Raw genomic sequence first — 26606 nt, forward strand, 5'->3', positions numbered from 1 at the left:
GTGTGTGATGGGACAGTGCGGAGGGAGATTCACTCTGTGTCTGACCCCGGGAGTGTGCGATGGGACGGTGTGGAGGGAGCTTCACTCTGTGTCTGACCCCAGGGATGTGTGATGGGACGGTGTGGAGGGAGCTTCACTCTGTGTCTGAACCCTGTGTCACTCCTTGTTTAACGCCGGTATTCCATCCCCCACCCCTCTCGTACTCGGGTCCTCAGCGGACTCAGGACTGATATTAACCGTTTGCGATGTGGATTTACGTCAATTTTAACCGACTAAGGGGGAGGGGAAGGATATTAACTGTCTGCGTGGGGCTGGAGGGGGTCATTTAGCCTGGAAGTGGGTTGGCTGGAAATGAGATCCTGGGCACCCAGAATCTGCCAATCTGACCTCCCTCAGCCTGGAGCTGAGACGCTACTGTGTCAGTGTGAGGAGCTCAGACCCACTGTTGCAGTTCACCGGGTGCAGTGGTCAGCAGAAACCTCAAATAAAACTCAAGTCCGACACCAAGACAGGAATTTACAGCGATTTATTGATTTCATCATGACAAATGTAAATTAAACAATATGTGAGCTGCTGACGTGCGGGAATAGATAAGCTGCTCCCGACTCACTCACAGTCACACACAATTAACTGACCGGCGACAACGAGTGAAGGTTTGAATAATCAGTTCCGTTTCTCTCCGTCACTCTGCATTGGGGAACCGATGATTATAAAATCACACTTCAGGGCCGTGTCCAAGATCGCTGCAGATCCAGGGTCACTGCCGAGGTATTTGTCTATTTAACACCATTATATCGGCCAGACTGCCGAATGCAGCGTCCTCAGCAAAGGGAGCAAAAGGATTCTGTCCCGAGATAATCCCACCTCGGGAAACTGGTGTCCGAGAATGAACCCATGTCCCCCAGAGATCTTCCTGTCTGTGTAATTCCTGGGGTCTCACGTGGGGGAAGTTGCACCACTGGACAACAGGCGGAAGGACAACAGGCGGAAATACGTCACTGAGGGACCACTTCCGATATCACAGAGGGCAAGATTGGAGCCAGATCCGTTACAACCATCGGGAATTAAACCTGGCGCGTGGACATTAAAGGTAAGGGGAAGGTGGGGCGGCGGGGCGGGAGTTAAAGGGGAGGCTGAAGAATCGGCCGAAATGTCCCCATCCCGCGGGCGGGGATGTTCACACATTCAGATGTTCACAGGGTCACTGTCAGTCCGGGTCTGGGTTCCTGCAGAGATCTCAGTTCCTTCTTCCCGGTCCCACTGAACAGATTGTTCCACAGCCTGAAACAGATGGAAGAGTAAAGATGAAATACACAACAGTGTCAGTAACAGGGGACTGGGGTTAATGGTTCAACAACACTCACAGACAAATATCACCGGAAAACCCGCGGATCCGCTGATATTTTATCACATTGAACATTAACACAAACACTCACTCGATCCGCTCCAGACTCGGGAGGGTCAGTATGAGGCGGCGGAGAGCGGGGACAGATTGGTCAGTGAGAGAGTTTGTTCCCAGGTCCAGCTCCGTCAGTGATGGGTTTGTACTGAGAGCGGAGATGAGATCATCGACACCAGAATCTGTGAGACCGACATCCCTGAGCCTGGAGATGAGAGAGAGTGAGGGTCAGGGACACAAAGGGACAGGAGACGATAGAAATCCCCAGGGTTTATCAATAACACAATTACTGATCACATTAATATTCAGTATCAGACACCCGGTGACTGTAAACACAATCTCCCACAGTCTGGTACTTACCGCAGTTTCTGTATTTTACACTCCGGGTTCCTCAGAGCCACAGACACCAGTTTCACTCCTGAATCTCCCAGTTTATTATGACTCAGGTCCAGTTCCATCAGTGATGGGTTTGTACTGAGAGTGGAGATGAGATCCTCGGCACCAGAATCTGTGAGACCGATTCTCACTAGCCTGGAGATGAGAGAGAGTGAGGGTGAAGGACACAGAGAGACAGGAGATGGTACAAATCCCCAGTGTTTATCAGTAACACAATTACTGATCACATTAATGTTCAGTATCAGACACCCGGTGACTGTAAACACAATCTCCCACAGTCTGGTACTTACCGCAGTTTCTGTATTTTACACTCCGGGTTCCTCAGAGCCGCACACACCAGTTTCACTCCTGAATCTCCCAGTTTATTCTCCCCAAGTCTAAACATGAACAGACAAATTGATGAACAAAGTGATTCAAACTGTGGGTCTGAGGGAATTTCTCTCACTGGGATATTTCACGAAACTTTAAACCCTCCAGTAAATCACTGATCGGCGTTCCCATCACTGTCAATGTCCCTCACTGCCCAGCTCCAGGGTATTCACCGAATGTCAGTAATATAGTCTGTGGGTGTGACCCTGTAAACTCCACATATTCTGTCCCATTTCCTGATGGGTAAAAAACTGTTACTGACTAAGAGGGTTGGAATGTCCCACAGTGAGGAAGATTTGTGAATGAGAAACTGTCGATGGGAGATGGTGGAAGAATCCCAGTCAAGCAAAAGGGATAGGAATACCGAACCTGCAGGACGAAGGGTAATGGGGAACAAAGGTCTACCAGGAGGAATGGGAATGGTGAAGAGAGAAACCAAAGAAAGGAAGGGGATGGAGATCAGATATCCCACAAGAGGAAGGGGATGGGGAAGAGAGATCCCACAGGAGGATAGGGGATGAGGAAGATGGATCCGACAGTTGGAAGGGGAATGAGAATGAGAGATCCCACAGGAGGATACCGATGGGAAAGATAATCCTACATGACGAGAGGATGCAGAAATAGATTCTATGGGAGGGGTGGGTCTGACTGAGGCCCACAGTCGGGAAAGGAGATGCCCAAATTGTATCTGGGTATTTGGTAGTGAGCAAAGTCACACAGGAGGATTGATGCTGATATCATGCATGGGGAAGGGCAGGGGAGGACAATCTTACAATGGTACTTCTCTCCATCTCCCCGGGACAGTCCACGGACGGTCTCGTATCTCTCGCCGGGAAGGGGGTGTGAATCTCCGACCCTCTTTGCTGCAGTCTGTGTTGGGTTGGGTGTCAGTAACAGTGAGAATGAACATTGTCTCCAACATCCCTTCACAAGGAACCACAGAACCCTCCTGTCCTTGGAGAAATATCGGCCGATCCCCTGGGCATTTGTCACAACTCTTCACAATTTGATTTGCTACAGTTTTACCCAAATTCCTTTACATTGAAACAACACAATGGAACAGTTTCACAGTTCAGAGTGAGAGATAAATCAAGTTACCTCAACTCCTGGCACTTGTGCAGCCCGGGTCCCAGCCGCTGGATTCCTTCACACTGAATGTGGCAGTTCTCCAGGTCGAGATTTTTTATTGTATCACAGAGACCGATGCCATGAGACAGGACCACGCAGTCAATCGGGGTCAGTGTCATTCCACTGAATGAAAGTGTTTCCACAGATCGCAGTGCGGCCTGAGCCAGTCCACGATTCTGAGACTCAAACAGGTAGTGCAATGTGTTCAGGAGGCTCCTTTTACCAGCTTCACTCCTTGTGTTTCCACTCTGGCGCTTAACCTCCTCCTTCACCCAGTCAATCACCCGGCAGGTTGTTTGATGAGGAAATGGACCCAGAAACTCCTCCAGGCCCTGAGCTGTCATTGGGGAGGAGAGACCAGCAACAAAACGGAGAAATACCTCAAATCGACTGTCTGTCATGCTGTGGGCTTCAGTGAGGAATTTCAGGATATCCCCGGGATGTAGAGTCAGGAATTGTGCGACTGCAGCTACAAACTCTTGCATGGTGAGGTGTGGGAATGTGTAAACTACGCTCTGGGCAGAATCCTCTCTCTCCAAAAGCTCCATCAGGAACCCGGAAGGCTGCAGATTGTAGTGGATCAAATCATCATCTGTAAATACAATCTTCTTCTCGGACAATCCTCTGAAGGCCATCTGACCAACCCTGAGTATCACATGACGGGGGTTCTCAACCTCACAGCCGTGGTTTTTCAGGATGTTGTAAATATAGTAGGACCAGATTTGGGTCATGGTCTTGGGAAATCGCTGTGGGTCCATGTCTTTCTGTGTGAATAAGGGACCCAGTGCCAGAGCGAGGATCTGGCAGTAGGAGGGGTTGTAGCTCATGGTGTACAGGATCTCGTTCTCCTTCACGTGTTTGAAAACAGCTGCTGCCACCATCTGATCTTCAAAATGCCTGAAGAAATATTCCTTCCGTTCCTCACCAGCAAATCCGAGGATTTCAGCCCAGACGCTGATCTCGGCCTTTTCTAATAAATGTAACGCAGTGGGACGGGTGGTCACCAGCACTGAACACCCTGGGAGCAGCTTGGCCTGGATTAAACTGTACACAATGTCAGACACTTCACACCACCACTCGGGATCTGGGCACTGGTGCTTGGGTTCTGTATCTCTCCGACTGTCAGCAAAATCGATTCGGTGCTTGAATTCATCCAAACCATCGAATATAAACAGCAATCCCTCTGGGTTCTTCCAGACCTCTCTCAGGGAATTCCCAAAGTAAGGATATTGATCCAGAATCAGTTCCCTCAGGTTTGTCCTCTGGTTAATGGCATTTAAATCCTGGAATTTGAAACTGAAGACAAACTGGAATTGTTGGTATACTTTCCCCGTGGCCCAGTCATAAACAATCTTTTGTACCAGTGTTGTTTTTCCGATCCCCGACACTCCGGCCACTGCTGCCGAACTCCCAGAATTGGATTTATTCCCAGAAAAGCTGCTCTGGAACAACTGATCCGTCCGGATTTTTTCCAGCTCTCCGCAGAGATGCTTCTCTCTCCACTCCTCATGGTCTCTGCCTCTTGCCAGCAGCTCATGTTCCACCAGTCTCCGGTCTCGAACAGTAGAAATGACCGTGAGCTCAGCGTATCGATCAACCAGCTGGAAAACTTTCACCTTCTCCCTCATCAGGATCGTGTTCACTCTCAGTGTTTCAGTTTGTGCCCGCAGAGTCTCCTTGTGTTTCTGCTGAACATCTTCCATGCGAAAAATAAAATGATCACCACATTACACTTGTGAAAAACAAAGATTCAGATAGATTTTTCATACTCTGCACTAGTATTGCAGGAATTCAAAGTTTCTATGGATGACAGTGTGGACAATAAAACCTGGTTCATGGACAATGGATACGATGGTATTCAATGACCAAGAAAAGATCTGACTTGTACAATATGATATTCAGCGAGCAATGACGGTAGAATTTCCCTCTGATATTTTATTATGTCCTACTACCCACATAATGGCAGATGTGATTTTCCAGAGACTCTTTCTGGCACCCAGGCATTCTTTAAAGATCATCACTAATGACTCCAGAATTTCATTCATAACAACCCCTTCCTGATCAGTGTAGAAACACAGAGAGTGAGGGTGGACAGTGAGGGACATTGACAGTGATGGGAACAACCCCTTCCTGAGAGTGGCAAATATTGAATTGGATTTCTTAACTTGGGCGCTGATTTCCTTGGACCATGGCACTTTAATAGATCATAAGACATAGGAGCAGAATTAGGGAATTCCACCATGGCTGATTCCGGATCCCACTCAACCCCATACACCTGCCTTCTACCCATATCCTTTGATGCCCTGACCGATCAGGAAACGATCAACTTTCTCAACGCCCTTCTAATTCCTGGATTCATAGTAATTAGTTTTAACATATACACCAATAATAGGTTAGATTCCCAACTCTTGTCCATTTTTTGAAGAAAATGTTGTTCTATTTAACCATGACGTTGAATCCAACTTATAAACGAACTTAGACTCTTCTTTGCAGAAAGGGAGTGACCACTTTGATTCAGCAACACCGAGCAGTCAACAGGAGATGAATCACATAGAAATGTTAATGTGCTGTAGGAGCAGGGGATTTTGACTTCCCCAAAATGAACATGAATTGTCTTATATTTCCAGCTTGGGAGGGTGGAAGGGTGGAAATGGGATGTTATGACGTTGTACAAGTCATTGGTGAGGCCTAATGAAAAGTATCGTATGCAGCTTTAGTCTCCAGCCTACAGAGGAGATGTTGAAAGAGTACAGAGGAAACTTACAAGGATGTTTCTGGGACTGGAGGACCCGAGGTATAATTGGTTAGGACTTTATTCCTTGGAACCTGGAAGTTTGAGAGAAGAATTGATAGAGGTATACAAAATTAAGAGTGGAACAAGCTGCCAGCACAACTGGAGCATGCAATCTCGATTTCAAGGTTTAAGAGACGTTTGGATAGTACATAGATGGAAGTCGATAGCTGTAGGCAATTTCAAATGTTCAGCAAGGACAAGGTGGGCCAACTGATTATCGTTGCAATGTTTGGAAGAATGCAGAGCACCTGGGAGAAAGCCACGCTGTCAAGGAGAGAAGATAGAATATGTTTACAGACTGCAGCGGGAATTGAACCGAGGTCACTGATGCTGAAAAGCAGTATGCACTACCACTACTCTGTCATGTTATCCTAAGTGTGGAAGAACTTTACTGTTCTTCTGCCCTCAGGCAATCTGGGATTATCTGCTGTATCAACACCCAGCAAGGTACAGCGATTCACTACACATCAGCACAGTGCCAGCAATGTCTGGGGTTTTCATGGGCAGCAGGACCTTGTGGGGTGTAGATGCCTGAGTGATGCTTACTCCTGGATAGTTGAAAGACTGAACTGAGTTATTTGCACAGGGTATCATAAATGGTCCGAAGTGTAAATTAAACTCAGAATATCCATTCACTGATAGAGATTTCCGGTCAAGGCCATCCCTTCCTACAAGCGCTGATAGCTGGGCTCCCAGTTTCTGCAATCTGAGCAATCGCAGTTCAGCATCATTTCTGTCAAGTAATCAGTCTGAATAGTATATTTCATCACTCACCCTTCAGTTGCGAGGATAACTCATAAAAGCCTTCTCTGATATTCCTGTGCTCAAATGGATCAGGACCTGTTGACGGTGATACTCCTGTGCTCGCATGGATCAGGACCTCTTGACATGGATTAGGATCTGTTGACAAAAAGATTATGAGCGAAAGCTGGCAGGGAACATAAAAACTGACTGCAAAAGCTCTTATAGATATGTCAAAAGAAAACGATTGGTTAAGACAAATGTAGGTCCCTTACAGTCAGAAACAGGTGAATTGATCATGGGGAACAAGGAGATGGCAGAACAATTGAAAAATTACTTTGGTTCTGTCTTCACTAAGGAGGACATAAATAATCTCCCGGAAATAGTAGGGGACCGTGGGTCCAGTGAGATGGAGGAACTGAGGGAAATACATGTTAGTAGGGAAGTGGTGTTAGGTAAATTGAAGGGATTAAAGGCAGATAAATTCCTAGGGCCAGATGGTCTGTATCCCAGAGTACTTAAGGAAGTAGCCCAAGAAATAGTGGATGCATTAGTGACGATTTTTCAAAACTCTTTAGATCCTGGATTAGTTCATGAGGATTGGAGGGTGGCTAATGTAACCCCACTTTTTAAAAAAAGGAGGGAGAGAGAGAAACCTGGGAATTACAGATCAGTAAGCCTGACATCGGTGGTGGGGAAAATGGTAGAGTCAGTTATCAAAGATGTGATAACAGCACATTTGGAAAGCGGTGAAATCATCGGACAAAGTCAGCATGGATCTGTGAAAGGGAAATCATGTCTGACGAATCTCATAGAATTTTTTGAGGATGTAACTAGTAGTGTGGATAGGGGAGAACCAGTGAATGTGGTATATTTGGATTTTCAAAAGGCTTTTAACAAGGTCCTACACAGGAGATTAGTGTGCAAACTTAAAGCACAGGGTATTGGGGGTATGGTATTGATGTGAATAGAGAATTGGTTGGCAGACTGGAAACAAAGAGTGGGAATAAACGGACCTTTTCAGAATGGCAGGCAGTGACTAGTGGGGTACCCCAAGCCTCAGTGCTGGGACCCCAGTTGTTTACAATATATATTAATGACTTAGACGAGGGAATTAAATGCAGCATCTCCAAGTTTGCCAATGACACGAAGCTGGGCAGCAGTGTTAGCTGTGAGGAGGATGCTAAGAGGATGCAGGGTGACTTGGATAGGTTAGGTGAATGGGCAAATTCATGGCAGATGCAATTTAATGTGGATAAATGTGAGGTGATCCACTTTGGTGGCAAGAACAGGAAAACAGATTATTATCTGAATGGTGGCCGATTAGGAAAAGGGGAGGTGCAACGGGACCCAGATGTCATTGTACACCAGTCATTGAAAGTGGGCATGCAGGTACAGCAGGCAGTGGAAAGACCACACCTGGAGTATTGTGTGCAGTTTTGTTCCCCTAATCTGAGGAAAGACATTCTTGCCACAGAGGGGGTACAAAGAAGGTTCACCAGATTGATTCCCAGGATGGCAGGACTTTCATATGATGAAAGACTGGATCGACTAGGCTTATACTCTCTGGAATTTAGAAGATTGAGGGGGGATCTGATTGAAACATATAAAATTCTTTATCCCCTTTTTAAGTTTAAATTCAAGGATAAATACTATAAAAATGAATATTCTTCCTCGGTTATTGTATCTTTTCCGTACTTTACCGGTGGAGGTGGATGATAATCAATTCAGGGAATGGGACAAATGGATTTCCCGCTTCATTTGGCAAGGAAAGAAACCTAGAATTCAATATAACACCTTACAGTTAGGGAAGGAAGGAGGAGGTATGGTTCTTCCTTGCCTGAGAAATTATTTTTATGCCTCACAGATAACCCCTCTGTTATATTGGTGTAATAGGGAATATAAGGCTAGATGGAAGGAAATAGAATTTGGATTAGTTGACAGTTTTCCTCTTCAGGCCTCAATAGCTGACAAAGGATTGATGGCCCAGTTGGAAAAATTTAAAAACGCTTGGATAAATCTTACATTAAAAGTATGGCAGAAGGTGGTTAATTCATGTGGAATTAATAATATGTTAAAACTCTTTAGATGGTGTGCATATGATACCGAATTCCTTCCCAACAGAGATAAAAGATTTGAGCTATGGATAAAGAAAGGTCTTACAACCTACCTCTCATTTATAGATAAAAGAGTATTACAAAATTTCCAAATCCTGCAGGACAAACATGGCCTAGAACATAATGACTTTTTTAGGTACCTTCAAGTACGAAACTATGTTAACCAGAGTTGTAGATATACAGACCTATCAACAGTAAAATTAGAATTTTTCAAGATTCTGAATTCGGCTTGCAGTTCAATACCTAGTAAATCAGTTTCTCGATTATATAATGCACTCTCCCATGCTAAAAATGTAAATACACTGTATATTTAAGAGAAGTGGGAGAAAGAAGTGGGGTTGGTACTTTCAGAGGAGGCTTGGGGGAAAATCTGCAGCTTTCAATGGTCCTCGACTAATTCTTTGACTTGGAGAGAACATTGTTGGAAAAACATTATAAGATACTTCAAGACCCCATATCAGGAAAAATATAAAGATACAAATGTGATGTGTTGGAGAAGGTGCGGCTCCAAGGAGGCAAATCATTTTCATATTTTTTGGGATTGCCCTAAATTAAGTCTATTTTGGGAAGGTATTCATAGAACATTAGTTAAGGTACTTAGGTCCCAGATACCTCTGAACTTTGAGATGCTCTATTTGGGGCATGTATTGTTTCTTGAACAGAAGGAAGATATAAAGTTGCTGCAGGCCCTCTTAGCGGCAAGTAAGAAATCAATCACTAGAAAATGGCTAAATCCAATACCAACTACATTAGAAGATTGGTACGAAATTATCTTGGAAATATTTAAATTGGAAAAATTGATTTACTCCCTGAGAACTCAAAAAGAAAAATTTTATCAAATCTGGAATAAATGGATTGAATATATAACCCCAATGTGAGCAGACTTTAGATGACTCTCCTAATGATTTATACTGCTCTTCTCATCAACACAGTAATATTGCTAACGTAAGCACCCCAGTCTAAATGTTTGTTTTTTTTTGTTTTCTTTTGGAAAATAGAGAATTAACACAAGTAAAGGGAAAGATTTGGGAAAGGGATAAAAAAATGAAAAAATTAAGTAAATAAGTACATAGGGATTGGATAATTATGTCTGCGGGCAGGAGCAAGCATGAACAAATTAGGATATAAACACCTACAATGGTTGATACATAGGTTGATACCAGTAGAAATGGTCCAGAAGGGTTATATGGAAACTATTATTACCATTTTTCTTAACAACTAATTCCATTATTTAGCCTAATAGGTTAGATTTACCACAGTACATAATTATCTATTTAAATGTTTATTTTCCTTTTATATCATCTCAATGTGTACTTAAGAATGTATAAATAATTGTAGTTTTATACATATAAAAAATGGGAAAGGTTATATGTGTGAAAAAAGTACATGATATTTGTGGATTCCTTATCCAAATAAAAATAAAATTAAAAAAAAAATTAAAAAAAACATATAAAATTCTAAAGGGATTGGACAGGCTCGATGCAGGAAGATTGTTCCCAATGTTGGGGAACAGAACGAGGGGTCACAGTTTGAGGATAAAGGGGAAGCCTTTTAGGACCGAGATGAGGAAAAAGTTCTTCACACAGAGTGGTGAATCTGTGGAATTCTCTGCCACAGGAAACAGTTGAGTCCAGTTCATCGGCTATATTTAAGAGGGAGCTAGATATGGCCCTTGTGGTTAAAGGGATCAGGGGTCTGAAGAGAAGGCAGGTATAGGGTTCTGAGTTGGATGATCAGCTGTGATCGCACTGAATGGTGGTGCAGGGTCGAAGGGCCGAATGGACTATTCCTGCACCTATTTTCTATGTTTCTATGACATCCAGAAGCTTTCATGAAAGGGGATCCAACATGCATCGGTAAATCCTGAAAGATTCAATCTGATTTAGGGCAGAGCGTGTTATTTCACTGTACTACGTTCCTGGACTTCCTTCAGTATCTTGTTCAACTTACTCATTTCCACAAAGACCATGACATGGGAGCAGAAATAGGCCATTTGGCCCATTGAGTCTGTTCTGCCATTCAATCATGGCTGATCATTTTTTTTTTATCTCTTCCTTAACCACATTTCACAGGTCTCTCCCCGTAATCTTTGATGCCATGTCCAGTCAAGAACCTATCAACTCTGCCTTAAATACACCCAACAACGTGGCTGCATGTGGCAACAAATTGCACAAATTCACCACCCTCTGGCTAAAGAAATTCATCCGCATCTCTGTTTTGAATGGACACCCCTCTATTCTGAGGCTGTCCCCTCTTGTGCTAGACCCTCCTATCATGAGCAACATCCTTTCCACATCTCCTCTGTCTATGTCTTTCAACATTAGAAAGGTTTCAATGAGATCCCCCCCCCCACCCTTCCAAGTTCCAGTGAGTACAGACCCAAAGCTATCAAACGTTCCTCGTGTGATAACCCTTTCATTCCTGGAATCATCTTTGTAAACCTCCTCTGGACTCCCACCAATGCCAGCACATCTTTAAATGAGCACACAACTGTTCAGAATACTCAAGTTGAGCCTCACCAGTGCCTTAAAACCCTCAGTATCACATCCCTGCTCTTGTTTTCTAGACCTCTTGAAACGAATGCCTTCATTGCATTTTGCATTTGCCTCCTTCACCACCGACTCAACCTGCAAGTTAACCTTTGGCGTGTTCTGCACAAGGAGTCTCAAGTCCCTTTGCATCTCAGATATTTGGATTTTCTCCCCATTTAGAAAGTAGTCTGCACACTTATTTCTACTACCAAAGTGCATGGCCATGCATTTTGCAACATTATATTTCATTTGACACTTCCTTGCCCATTCTTCTAATCTGTCTAATTTCTTCTGCATCCTACCTGTTTCCTCAACACTACCAGCCCCTCCACCAATCTTCATATCTTCTGCAAACTTGACAAAAAAGCAATCTATTTCATCTTCTAAATCATTTATATACAGTATAAAAAGAAGTGGTCCCAACACCGACCCCTGTGGAACACCACTAGTTACTAGCAACCAACCAGACAAGGATCCTTTTATTTCCACTCACTGCCTTCTTCAAATCAGCCAATGCTCTGACCATCTTAGTAACTTTCCTGTAAAACCACGGGCCCCAACTTGGTAAGCAGCCTCATGTGTGGCACCTTGTCAAAGGCCTTCTGAAAATTCAAATATGCAACATCCACTGCATTCCGTTTATCTATCCTTCTTGTTATCTCCTCAAATAATTCCAACAGGCTCGTCAAGCTAGATTTTCCCTCATGGAAACTATGCTGACTTCGTCCTGTCACTAAGTACTGCATAATGTCCTCCTGAACATTGACGCCAACATCTTCCCAACCACCGAGGTCTGGCTGACTGGTCTATAATTTCCTTTCTACTGCCTTCCTCCTTTCTTAAAGAATGAAGTGACAGTTGCAATTTTCCAGTCTTCTGGTACCATGCCAAAGTCCAATGATTTTTGAAGGATCTTTTTTAATGCCACCAATCTCTAACATTACATCTTTCAGAAACCTAGGGTGCAGTTCATCCGGTCCAGGTGACTTATGCACTTTTTGGTCCTTCAGCTTTTTCAGCACATTCTCCCTTGTAATACTAACTTCACTCACCTTTCTTCCTTCACACACTACGACAGCTGGCATACTGCCAGTGTCTTCCACAGTGAAAACTGATGCAAAATACTCGTTTAGTTTATCTGCCATCTCCATGTCCCTGTTATTAATTATCCTGCCTCATTTTCTACTGGCCCTATATCCACTCCCATCTCTCAGTTTTTTTTTTACATACCTGAAAAAAGCTTTTACTTTGATATTATTTGTTAGCTTGCTTTCATATTTATCTTTTCCCTCCTAATGTTTCTTTGAGTTGCTCTCTGTATGTTACAAACTTCCCACTCTATCCTCTATATTCTCACTATTTTTTGTATGCACCCTCTTTTGCTTTTACAATAGCTTTGACTTCCCTTGTCAGCCACGGTTGTACTACTTGCCATTTTAGTATTTCTTCATTTTTTGGAATACACATGCCCCGCACCTTCCTTATCTTTTCCCAGAAACACACGCCATTGCTTTTCTTCTGACATCCCTGCCAGTAGCTCCTTTCAATTTCTTTTGGCCAACGCCTCCTTCATATCAATGTAATTTCCCTACTCCACTGAAATACTGCTATATCAGACTTTACTCTCTCCCTATCAAATTTCAGGTTGAACTCAGTCACATTCTGATCACTGGTTTCAAAGAGTTCTTTTCCCTTAAACTCTCTAATTCCCTTTTTTTTTTATTACATAACACCCAGTCCAGAATAGATTATCCCCTAGCAGGGTCAAGGACAAAATGCTCTGAAAGGCCATCTCTTAGGCATTCAACAAACCCACTGTCTTGATATCCATTACCAACCTGAATTTCCCAATCGATTTTCAAGTTAAAATCTCCCATAACTATCATAACATTGCCCTTTGGGCACACCTTCTTTATTTCCTGTTGCATTCTGTGGTCCACCGCCCAGCCCATGATCTGGGAATATAAATGTAAAAAATAATATGCAATGGACCTCTACACCCTCTGACTTCCAGAAGGCATTTGGTAAGGCGCCACACGTGAGGCTGCTTAACAATATAAAATCCCATGGCATTACAGGAAAGATGCCGGCATGGATAGTGGAATGGCTGTGAGGCAGGAGGCAGCGAGTGGGCCGCTGATGACTGGTGTTCCTCAGGGTCACTGTTGGGACCACTACCATTCACATTGTTTGTCAGTGATCTAGATGATGACATTGATGGTTTTGTGGCAAAGTTTGCGGATGACATGAAGATAGATGGAGGAATAGGTAGTGCTGAAGAAACAATGCAATTGCAGCAAGACTTAGAGAAATTGTAAGAATGGGCAAAAAGAAGTGGCAGATAGAATACTGTTTTGGAATTTGTATGATAATACATTTCAGTAAAAGGAACAATGGTGTGGACTGTTATCTAAACAGGCAGAATGTTCCAACATCAGAAGTGCAGAGGGACTTAGGAGTCCTCTCTCATGTGTCCCGGAAGGTTAATTTACAAGGTTGAATCTGTGGTGAAGAAGGAAAATTCAATGTTATAATTTTGTCAAGGAGAATAGAATATAAATGCAAGGAGATAATGCGGAGCCTTTATCAGTCACTGATCAGGCCGCACTTGCAGTATTGTCAATAGTTTTAGGGCCCCACATCTCAGAAGGGATACCCGGCTGGTGGTGCAGTGGCATCAGAGCCAGACTTCGGAGCGAAGGTTCCCGAGTTCGATCCAGTCGGACCGCTCCCGGACATGCTTTCTATCCGTGTCGGGTTGCGTACCGAACTCTCAACTCGGCCTCGTTAAAAAAATGTGCTGTGAGAAGGATGAGGGAGACCACTCACAGAATCCGCTTTCCCTCGAGACAACCACTTGAAACAAAGTGGTTGCCAAAGCTCTGGTAGAGTACGACATACACAGAAAAAAAATTCAGAAAGGATATATTGTCATTGGAGAGAATCCAGGGGAGGTTCATGACGATGATTCCGGGAATGAAGGGCTTAATGTATGAGGAACGTCTGGCAGCTCTGGGCCTGTACTCACTAGAATTTAGAATGCAAGGGGATCTCAATGAAACATATCGAGAGTCGAAAGGACTAGATTGGCTGGATGTGGAGAGGATGCTCCCTATGGTGGGGTATCCAGAACTAGAGAGCACAGCCTCAAAATTGAAGGCAACACTTCAGAACAAAGGCAAGCAGGAATTTCTTCAGCCGGAGAGTATTGAATCTGTGGAATGCTCTGCCACAGACTGCAGTGGAGGCCAAGTCTGCCGATGTACTTCAGGAGGAATGTGGGCGCTTCCTGCTCAGTCAGGGCATCAGAGGATATGTCAAGAAGGCAGGTGTGCGGGGTCGAATGCAATCCTGGATCAGCTACGAAGGATTGACGGAGCAGACCCGATGGGCTGAATAGCCTAATTATGCTCCTGTGGCTTATGACCTACTCAGGGGCTTGAAACTAGAGTTTCAGTGGATGGGAGCCAGTGTACTAGGGCAGATAGTGGAGTGGTTGTGCGGACAATCTCCCCAGGCCTACATATAAAGCAAGGAATGGCAAGGTTATGCACAGTGGGAATACTGTTCGGTGTTGCGACTATATTAGTGCAAGGAGTATTGTTCATAAGGCAGATAAGATCAGAGAATGGATCGCCATAGGGAATTGGTAGTCATTAACTAGATTTGGTTGCTGAAGAGTCAGGACCATCTCTGTTGGTTTAGACATGACTGAGCGAGAGGGACAGAGGGTAAGGTGTGGCATTACTAAACAAGGAATGTGTAATGTAAACGCTCAGACAGGGCAGACTGGGCAGCTCATCTACTGAAGCAGGGACTAGATTGGTCAAATTGCTGTAGTGCTTTCAGACTATCTCCATTTTTGACCTTTTCCCTGAAGATCACTCCACTAATTCCACGATTATCAATTTCAATGCGACTTTCTGTCCAGTAACACTGCCTGACCTGTATATTATCATCACTCCACTCTGGGTGACCTCCGGTTCCCTGAGTCAATTTCTCAGGAAACCTCTCTTCCCAGTCACTCAAGCACACCAGAGTCCTCTGTGCATTCATCCCTTGTCCAGTCATGCCTTAGATTTACAGAACGCTACAACACAGAAACAGGCCCTTCAGCCGAAATATTAATCTGCTTAGTCCAATTGACCTGCACCCAGAACACATCCTTCCCATTCATGTATTCTTCTAGAATTCTCTTGAATGTTGAAATCGCATCAATCCGCAGGCAGCTTATTCCACAGACTTGCCACACTCTGAGTGAAGATGATCCAATTCTTGTTCCCCTTCAACATTTCACCATTCATCCTTATCTCATGAACCCTACTTCCAGTCTAGACTGCTCAATATTTTATATAACTCTAACAAATCTCCTCTCTTTCTCCTTCGCTCTCAGGAATAAAGTGTGAACCTATTCAACCTTTCACTGTAAATCAGGACCTTACATTCCAGCAACATACATGCATCTTTTCTGCACCTTTTCAATCTTGTTCACATATTTCCTGTAGGTAGCCAACGAGAACTGACAATACTCCAAATTAGTTCTCAATAGAACTTTAACTTAACATCCGAATTCCTGTAACACAATACCATATTTTCTGAAGGCCAATGTGCCAAAAGCTTTCTTTCCCACCCCATCTACCTGTGATGCTACTTACAAGGAATTCTCCATCTGTACTCCTGGATCTCTGTTTGATCTCACTGCTCAGTGTTTACAGTGTAAATGCTACCCAGCCTTGTCCTCGCAAAATGCAACACCTCACACTTCTTTGCATTACGATCCATCTATGATTTTCAGCCAAGTCTTCAGCTGGTCCAGATCCCACTGCATGCCTTGACAGCCTTTTCCTCTGACAATACACCACCAGTCTCGGTGTAATCCTCAAACTTTTTAATCCAATTTATCACATTATTATCCAGATCCTTCATATAGCTGGAAACAACAACAGACCATGGACCAATCCCTGAAGCGCACAACTAGTTACTGAATAGTTCCAGTCAGAGAACCACCTATCTACATCTACACTCTGGCATCTGCAACAAATCCAATTAGTGGATTTCTGTCTAATCTAATTTATTATCTCATCCTGAATGCCAAGTGACTGAACATTCTTGACTGACTTCCAATGTACAGCCTTATAATAGTCCTGGCCAAGACGCATGTAGACATCATTTACCATCTTTCCTTCACCAACCTTCCTCAAAAAACTCTACGTTTGGAAGGACATGACATATGACCACACAACTATGTTGAATATCCCTAATCATCTCCGTCCATCAAAATTCTATTACTTCGAGCACCTTTAAACACATCACCCACTACTGACGGCACTTCCACCATCCCATACTTCCTCAGATTATTTTAGTGCCTTTCTCAACCAATGGAACAACAACATGAGCCACATTGTGGTGCGGTGTTGAGTGTGTCACTATTGCTGCTCAGTGCATCAGAGTTTGGAGTTCAGTTCCGATTCTCTGTAACCACGTTCGTACGATCCTACTGGTGTGCAGAACGGTTCTTCCAGGTGATCCGGTTTTTTCTCACAATCAAAACACGCACAAATATTGGTTTTCTGGTGAGGAAGTCCAGGATCCATTTGCAGAGGGAGATACAGAGGCCCAGGTTCTTGATGCTTTGATCAGAACTTTAGGAATGATGGTTTTAAACGCTGATCTGTAGTCAGTTAGCAGCATCCTGACATAGATATGTGTACGTCGAGATGATTCAAGGCCGTGTGGAGACGCAATGTGATTGTATCCACCGCAGACCTATTATGGCGATCAGCAAACTGCAGTAGATCCAGTTCCTTGCTGAAGCTGGAGTTGATTCCAGCCATAACCAACCTCTAAAATAACTTCATCACCGTAGATATGAGTGCTAATGGACAACAGTTGTTATTACATCTCAGCCTGCTCTTGTTGGGTTCTGGTTGAATTGTTGACCTATTAAAGCAGGTGGGATATTCCAAACGTCGAAATGAGTGATTGAAAATGTACTTCAACACCCCCGTCAGGTGGTTGACACAGGTCTCCTCAGCCGTACGAAGTACTCCATCAGTGTCTGTCACCCATGTAGTTAATTCTCAAAGATTGTGTAAGTAACGACCCACCGATTTCATCCCATCTGGCGTTACAGATTACAACAACCCTATGCCTGAAAATGTCTTCTTCTAGTCATCTCGAAACATCTTCCTTTTTGCACTAAATGAGGGGCTGACACCCTTTATGCACCTCTAACGTTAACCAAGAGGTCTTTGGACTTCAAGTTGCAAACCCTTTCTCTGTACCCATGTACTCTGCTCGGTCCTCTCCTTGTTCCCAAATTGGCCATTGCCACGTATCCTGCGATGATCAGCGGTAGCAGCCTGTACTGCGGGAGATCTCACTTGCAGTCCTGCCTGAGAAACAGGCTGCTGTATCAGAATCTCCCCAGTATGATAATCCAAGTGCAATCTGCCCCCATCTCACGCTCCCTTTCACCCACCTTCCATTAGACTTTCCGAGGCTAATTTCATAATCTCATTTCCCAGAACACCATCCTACACCAGTTGCCCAATGTCTCGTTGGCGTCCCCACACACTCGCAGGGTCTCACAATATCTCATTCCAGGCACCCTGCCTTCACCATGTCACGTACTGCGTCATCCGTCAGGACCCATACCCTCCCCAGCCGTGTGCTGCCACAATTTCGGGACCTCACCTTCTTCAGGTCAAACAATTCACACATCGATAATTACGCCGTATTTGGGAGAGTTCATGCAATTCCCTTTAGGGAGAATGCAACTGACCCGGACAGGGTGCAGGAGGGATTTAGCAGGAAAGAGACTGTAAAATGGCACATGGGTTTCAATGCAGACAAATTTGCAAATTGGAAGGACAAATGTGGGTAATAATTAGATGTTAACTCTAGGGTACTGTGAGTGTGGTAGGACAGGGGGATCTGGGATAATTCCTTGAAAGTGGTATCGCAGGTGGCTGGCGTGAAACCAGAGATTTTTTGAGTATTGAGTAGAGGTATTGGCATGTTATGCTGAATTGTATAAAGAAATTGGTGAGGCCCAATTTGGAGCAATGTGCGATGTTCTGGTCACTTAGGAACAGGAAAGATATCAATATGATTGAAAGAGTGCAGAGAAAATTTACAGCGATGTTGCCTGGATTTGAAGAGTTAAGTTAGAGGTTCAGGTTGAATTGGTTAGTAATTTAGTTTAGGGTGGTATGGTAACATAGTGGTTAGCAGAATGCTTTGCAACACCAACGACCCGCGTTCAAATTCCGCTGATGTCTAGGGAGTTTATATGTTTCTCTCTGTGACCACGAGTGTTTCTGGTTTGCTCCCACATTACAAAGATGTCTGTGCTCGTAGTTTTATTAGTCACTGGTGTATATTCGGCGGCGTGGACATGTTGAGTGGTGCCGTAAAGGAAGGGAGGAAGGAAGAAATAAATTCTATGCCATCGGCTCCCGCTCAACTATTTAAACAGCTACATTTCTGATTTCACCAATTTCAGAATCAGTATGAGATCTTACGTCATAATTGAGTAGCTACTAAATGTTTCATTTGAAACTATTTGCAACCTACTAACCTGCTCCATGTTCAAGGCTTCCATAGGTCTTCGATTTTGTGGTATTAACAACTTCCTTTTGCGACAAATTCTCAGAATCAGTTTTAGACCATAGACATCCCATTTCAGTTGTTTTGTTACCTTCAAAATGAAAATCCAGGTTAAAGAGCAATGCAACACTCCCCAGAAGCTAATAGAAACACTAAGACCATAAGATCATAAGACATAGGAGCAGAATGAGGCCACTCAGCCCATCGTGTCTGCTCCGCCATTCCACCATAGCTGATCCCGGATCCCACTCAACGCCACACACCTGTTTTCTCGCCAAATCCTTTGATGCCCACACTGATTGTGATACGATCAACTCCTGCCTTAGATATACACACGGACTTGGTCTCCACCACAGCACGTGAAAGAGCAATCCACAAATTTATTACCCCCTGGCTAAAAATATATACAAAACCATCCTTATCTCTGTTCTAAACGGTCGCCCCTCCATTTTGAATTTGTGCCCTCTAGCTCTGGATGCCCCCGACATAGGAAACATCCTCTCCACCTCTACCCCATCTAGTCCTTTCAACATTCAGTAAGTTTCAATGAGATCCCTCTGCATTTTTCCAAATTCCAGGGAGTGCAGTCTCAAAGCCTCCAAACAATCCTCGTATGTTAAACACATAATTCCTGGAATCATCCTTGTGAATCTGCTCTAGACTCTCTCCAATGACAACACATCCGTTCTGAGAACTGTTGACAATACTGATGCAGTCTGACTGGTGTCTTATAAACGTTCAGCATGATCTCCCTGCTTTTATATTCTATTCCTTAAAAATAAATGACAATAATCTCAACTTGTAAATTAAGCTTCTGGGAGTCCTGCACGAGGACACCGAATTCCCTCCGGGGCAGCTCTGAAGTTTGAATACTCTTTGCCTTTAGATAATAATTGGCCCTATTGTTTCTGTTACCAAAATGCAATATGATACATTTCCGAACATTGTATTCCATCTGCCCATCTTCCAATAGTCTGTCCTGTTGCAATCGTGTTGCTTCCACAGCACTGCCTACCCCTCTATCTATCTTTGTATCATCCAAAAATTTTGCCAAATCACCATCACTCACATTCCATGAAACATTGAAAACAATGTGAAAAGTAGCAGTCCCAGTACCGACCCCCTGAGGATCACCACTAGTCACCAGCAGCTAACCAGGAAATGTCCCTTTCATTCCCACTCACGGCCACCTGTTGTCAGCCATTCCGCTATCCGTGCCAGTATCTTTCCTGAAAGGCCATTGGATTTTATCATGTGAAGCAACCTCGTGCAGCACCTTATCAAACAGCTTCTGAAAATCCAAGTAAATGGCATCCATTGCCTCTACTTTGCCCACACTGCTTGCTACTTCCTCAAAGAACGTTCAGAGGATGGCAAATGTTCATGGGATATTTGTGTGGAGTTCTCCTCAGGTACGTTCCAATGAGACAGGGAAAGAATGGTAGGGTATAGTAACCGTGGTGTACAAAGGCTGTTGTAAATCTAGTCAAGAAATGAAGAGCTTACGATAGGTTCAAAAAACTAGGTAATGATTGAGATCTAGAAGATTATAAGGCTAGCAGGAAGGAGCTTAAGAATGAAACTAGCAGAGCCAGAAGAGGCCGTGAGACGGCCTTGGAGGACAAGGTTAAGGAAAAACCCCAAGGCATTCTAAAAGTCTGTGAAGAGCAAGAGGATAAGACGTGAGAGAATAGCACCAATCAAGTGTGACATTGGAAATGTGTGTATGGACCGGATGAGATAGCAGAGATACTTAATGTTACTTTACTTCAGTGTTCACTATGGAGAAGGATCTTGGCTATGGTAGGGATGACTTGTATCCGACTGAAATGATTGAGCATGTAGATATTAAGGAAGAGGATGTTCTGGAGCTTTGGAAAGCATCAAGTTGGATAAGTCACCTGGATTGGAGGGGCTGTACCCCAGGCTATTCTAGGAAGCGGGGAGGAGATTGCTGAGCCTCTGGCAATAATCTTTACATCATCAATGAGTATGAGTGAGGTTCCAGAGGATTGGAGGGTTGCGGATTTTGTTCCCTTATTCAGGAAAGGGAGTAGGGATAGCCGAAGAAATTATAGACCAGTGAGTCTTACTTCAGTGCTTGGTAAGTTGCTGGAGAAGATCCTGACAGGCAGGATTTATGAACATTTGGAAAGGCATAATATGATTAAAAATAGTTAATGCAGGTCGTGCCTTACGAGCCTGATTGAATTTTTTGAGGATGTGACTAAACACATTGATGAAGGTAGATCCGTAGATGTAGTGCACATGGCATTTGATAACGTACCCCATGCAAGGCTTATTGAGAAAGTAGGAGAAATTGGATCCAAGGGGATATTGCTTTGTGGATCCAGAACTGGCTTGCCCACAGAAGGCAAAGACTGGTTGTAGACGGGTCATATTCTGCATGGAGGTCGGTGACCAGTGGTGTGCCTCAGGGATCTGTTCTGGGACCCCTACTCTTTGTGATGTTTATAAATGACCTGGATGAGGAAGTGGTGGGATGGGTTAGTAAGTCTGCTGATGACACAAAGGTTGGAGGTGTTGTGGATTGTGTGGAGGGCTGTCAGAAATTACAGCGGGACATCGATAGGATGCAAAACTAGGCTGAGAAGTGGCAGATGGAGTTCAACCCAGATAAGTGTGAAGTGGTTCATTTTGGTAGGTCAAATATGATGGCGGAATATAGCATTAATGGTAAGACTCTTGGCAGTGTGAAGGAACAGAGGGTTCTTGGGGTCTGAGTCCAAAGGACACTCAAAGCTGCTTTGAAAGTTGACTCTGTTGTTAAGACGGCATACAGTGCATTGACCTTAATCAATCGTGGAACTGAGTTCAACAGCCAAGAGGTAATGTTGCAGCTATATAGGACCCTGGTCAGACCCCACTTGGAGTACTGTGCTCAATCTGGTCGCCTCACGACAGGAAGGAGGTGGAAACCATAGAGAGGGTGCAGAGGAGATTTACAAGGACGTTGCCTGGACTGGGGAGCATGCCCTATGAGAATAGGTTAAGCGAACTCGGCCTTTTCTCCTTGGTGCGACGGAGGGTAAAGGGTGACCTCCAAGTACCCTGAGCCCTCATCCTTGATAATCGACTCAAATATCTTCTCAACCACTGAGGTCGTACTAACTGGTCTGTAGTTTTCTTTCTTCTGCCTCTCTCCCTTGTTGAAGAGCGGAGTGACATTTGGAGTTCTCCAGTCTTCCGGAACCATTCCAGAAACTAGTGATTCTTCAAAGATCATTACAAACGCCTCACGATCTATTAAGCCACCTCATTCAGAAACCTGGGATGTACACCATCCGGTCCATATGACTTACCTACCTTCAGAACTTTCAGTTTCACAAGAGCCTTCTCTCTAGTTTTGGGAGCTTCATACACCTCATGACCCCTGACACCTGGAACTTCCACCATACTGCTAGTGTCTTCCACGGTGAAGACTGATTCAAAATACTTATTCAGTTCCCCCGTTACTTCGCTGTGCACCATTACTACATCTCCAGCCTCATTTTCCAGCGGTCTGACATCCACTCTTGCCTCTCTTTTACACTTTAAGTATTTGAACAAAGTTTTGGTTTTGTCTTTAACATTATTGGCTAGCTTACTTTCATATTCTGACTCCACATTCTTCATGCCTTTTTTTGACATGGACTGACTATGGCCTTTCACTGAAGTCAGGAGCTAGTTACAGAGGTGTTGAGACCCAACAAGGACAGTTTACGCACCAGCTTCTGAACGATGATCTTATTGAACCTCAAGCTGGAGATGACAAGCTGGCATATGAGCTATTACTTCCTGGTGGGAGAGGAAGGACTGGAGATGTAGAAGCATTATCACTGGATCAAATTGAGCGATAAGGGAACTAGGAATGTTCTAATGAAGATCGGATTTAATGCCATCCATAACGAGACACTCAAAGCAGTTCATTTCTTCAGAGGTCAGCGGCACTGGGCAGTAGTCGTTGAGACGTCTTTCTGTAGCCCTCTCTGGAACAGCAATTATGGTGGCTACCTAGAAGCCTTTGGGGGTGGGGGGGGCGGCGAGTGAAGATGTTAAAGATGATAGAACCTCTGTTAACCGGGCTGCACAGTACCTCAGAATCCTTCCACGTAAGGTATCAGGAATGGAAGCTTCAGGTGGGTTGACCCTGGCTTGGGGTTTTCCTCACATCCTTGTGGTTATGGGGGTCCACATCATTCCATCTATCAAAAGGAGCGTACAAGGCCTGAGAGCTGTCTTATTCCCCCAAAATGACGACAGCATCCTGATCTTTCAGCCCTGCTTGGACATCTGTCTCCAGCCATCAGCCATGATTGTCGTCACATAGATATGACTACTAACGGTGACATCCTCAATGACCTTCAGGGATCTCGCACATTCATCGATGTTAATCTGGCGGTGTAGGTAGCTGCCTCGCTGAAGATGATCCAATCCGTGTTTTCAAAACTGTCCCGCAATGCTGAGGTTCCTTCCTCTGGTCAGATTTTTATCTCCCTTTGAACTAGTTTGAATAGGTTCTTCAGTGGCTGGTATGCAGGAATTTGCACGACAATGAAGATGTCAGGGAATTTTGAGATGAGGGCTTTGGATGCACCAAGGGTTCTGGTATAAACCAGGTCGAATATGTTTTCAGCTCTGGTTGCAAAGTCATCTAGCTGATTGATGTTAGGCAGGACTGATTTTAAGTTAGCATGCTTGAAGTCTCAGCAACAATAAAGAAACCATGGTGGTTTGCAGGTCTCTGATGTTGTCGTGGAGCTCATGCAGCGCATCCCCAGTATTAGAACATAGAATAGTATAGCACAGTACAGACCTTTCGGCCCACATTGTTGTGCCAACCCTCAAACCCTGCCTCCCATATAACCCTCCCCACCTTAAATTCCCCCATATACCTGTCTAGTAGTCTCTTAAATTTCACTAGTGTATCTGCCTCCACCACTGACTCAGGCAGTGTATTCCACGCACCAACCACTCTCTGAGTAAAAAACCTTCCTCTAATATCCTCCTTGAACTTCCTACCCCTTACCTTAAAGCCATGTCCTCTTGTATTGAGCAGTGGTGCCCTGGGGAAGAGGCGCTGGCTATCCACTCTATGTATTCCTCTTAATATCTTGTAAACCTAATTGTGGGTGGGGTTGCACCGGGGAGGAGAGGTATGGTAACAGCCATAATCGCATTGGGAGTGAAATTGCTCAGTAAGTAGAAGACATGCACTTCACCATTAATAACTCTATCAGAGGCGAACAGTGGGTCCTTAACTTAATTTTGGAGTAGTTTAAAAGTTCGGCATGACATCACTGGGGGACGAACCTATGCTGTGCTCTACAGATCTGTATTTTATTTTCGCTGTTCCATGAAATCTGTTTCAGCGGATCCAGCATGGACTTGGAAATGAACATGAGAGGAACTTGTTTCCGCACTGCTTTTTGATTAGTGCACGGAACATGAGGACTTCAACAGTCTCGACTCCATAACTCTTCTCTGCTATTCACAGCTCAAACCCTCTGAACGCACTTCCCTCCTACAACCCAGCATCAATCTCAACATTGCCATCAAGCCCTCTAGTATAACAGGTGCTGTTAGGCGGCAGCTCACTGTCACTTTCTCTTAATTAGTTGAAAGAAAAAACTTCTGGCTAATACCTCCGTAGTATCACCAACCTCATCGACTCTGGAGACACCCATGCAGTGCCAACAACAACATAGATCCTGTACCCTGCCCTTCTCGTTTCTATCTCCCACTCAAGATCCACACACCTAACTGTGCCTGTACACGGATTGTTTCAGTCTGCTGCTGCACTACAGAACTTGCGTCTTCCTACTTCGACTCTATGTGAAATGCGGTGCAATTATTTCCCACTAATATCTGTGAAACATGACATATTTTGGGTCTCTCCATCTAATTTGTGTCTCTGGTCCTGATCACCTTTTTTTAGATGTGGAAATCCAGCCCCTACACACTTCCATCCCTTACCACAAAGGGATAACTGCACTCAGTCCATTTCTGGTGTTCCCAAACAGATGGTATAACTTTAAGGACTCTTTATATTGCTATTTCATACTCGACACTTATTGTTATTTATGTGTAATTGCATTTGCACAACTTGTTGTTCATTGATCCTGTTTAACAAATACTGTCTATAGGTTTGCTGAGTACGCCTGTAGAGAGAAAAAAAAATCACAGGACTGTATGTGGTATGTTCTTTCATAATAAATTTTACTTTGAGCTTTGACTTTTGACTTTGAATCTTGCTGGTTCACTCTGGACAACAGACCTCAGCCGTTTCTCTTGACAATAACATCACCTGCCTCCGTTTATCTTCCGGCCCTTTCCACTTTCAGCAAACCAAGTATGTAGCAATGGGTACTGTCATTGTCCCGCATTAGGGCTACCTTTCTGTTGGCTACATGGAACAAGCTATGGCCCAAGCCTATCCAGGTATCTCTCCCCAGCTCTTCCTGCACTGCGCTTCCCTGCTCCAATGCTGATCTAGTCAATTTCATCAACTTTGCCTCCAACTTCCACCCTGTCTTCAAATTTATTTGTTCTATCCCTGGCACATCTCTACACAAACAATCTCCCAGATGTAATAGTGGCCAAAGGACCTAGGGTAATGGATGAATTGAAGGAAATTTATATTAGGCAGGAAACGGTGTTGGATGGGCTGTTGGGTCTGAAGGCTGATAAGTCCCCGGGACCTGATGGTCTGCATCCCAGGGTACTTAAGGAGGTGGCTTTAGAAATCGTGGACTCATTGGTAATCATTTTCCAATGCTCTATAGGTTCAGGATCAGTTCCTGTGGATTGGGGGGTGGCTAATGTTGTCCCTCTCTTCAAGAAGGGAGGAAGAGAGAAAATGGGCAATTATAGACCAGTTAGCCTGACATCGGTGGTGGGAAAGATGCTGGAGTCAATTATAAAAGATGAAATTACGACACATCTGGATAGCAGTAACAGGATTGGTCCGAGTCAGCATGGAATTACGAAGGGGAAATCGTGCTTGACTAATCTTCTGGAGTTTTATGAGGATGTAACTATGAAAATGGACAAGGGAGAGCCAGTGGATGTAGTGTACCTGGACTTTCAGAAAGCCTTTGATAAAGTCCCACATAGGAGATTAGTGGGCAAATTTAGGGCACATGGTATTGGGGGCAGAGTACTGACATGGATTGAAAATTGGCTGGCTGACAGAAAACAAAGAGTAGTGATTAACGGTTCCCTTTCGGAATGGCGGGCGGTGACCAGTGGGGTACCGCAGGGTTCAGTGCTGGGACCGCAGCTGTTTACAATATATATTAATGATTTAGATGAGGGAATTAAAAGTAACATTAGCAAATTTGCCAATGACACAAGCTGTGTGGCAGTATGAAATGTGAGCAGGACGTTATGAGAATGCGGGGTGACTTGGACAGGCTGGGTGAGTGGGCAGATGCGTGGCAGATGCAGTTTAATGTGGATAAATGTGAGGTTATCCACTTTGGTGGTAAGAACAGGAAGGCAGATTATTATCTAAATGG

General features: G+C 44.2%; 1 protein-coding gene across 4 annotated transcripts in view; it reads right to left on the reverse strand.

Annotated features, from left to right (window-relative positions):
- Positions 1-511: 511 nt before the first annotated feature.
- The window catches only part of LOC140208499 (NACHT, LRR and PYD domains-containing protein 3-like), a 44130-nt gene continuing 18035 nt past the window's right edge, over positions 512-26606 (reverse strand). For 3 of the 4 annotated variants that reach the window (XM_072277206.1, XM_072277205.1, XM_072277204.1), the window contains exons 3-9: positions 19058-19177; positions 6861-6986; positions 3263-4988; positions 2086-2172; positions 1760-1930; positions 1437-1604; positions 512-1281 (exon numbers count right to left, since the gene is read on the reverse strand). In XM_072277206.1, the coding sequence (XP_072133307.1) occupies positions 1194-1281; positions 1437-1604; positions 1760-1930; positions 2086-2172; positions 3263-4988; positions 6861-6986; positions 19058-19160 (2469 nt within the window). In that variant the 5' untranslated portion in view covers positions 19161-19177 and the 3' untranslated portion in view covers positions 512-1193. The remainder of the gene's footprint in view (positions 1282-1436; positions 1605-1759; positions 1931-2085; positions 2173-3262; positions 4989-6860; positions 6987-19057; positions 19178-26606) is intronic. The other variant, XM_072277207.1, reaches the window with a different exon arrangement.

Source organism: Mobula birostris, chromosome 13 (genome assembly GCF_030028105.1).
Source record: "Mobula birostris isolate sMobBir1 chromosome 13, sMobBir1.hap1, whole genome shotgun sequence".
Taxonomy (NCBI): Eukaryota; Metazoa; Chordata; class Chondrichthyes; order Myliobatiformes; family Myliobatidae; genus Mobula; species Mobula birostris.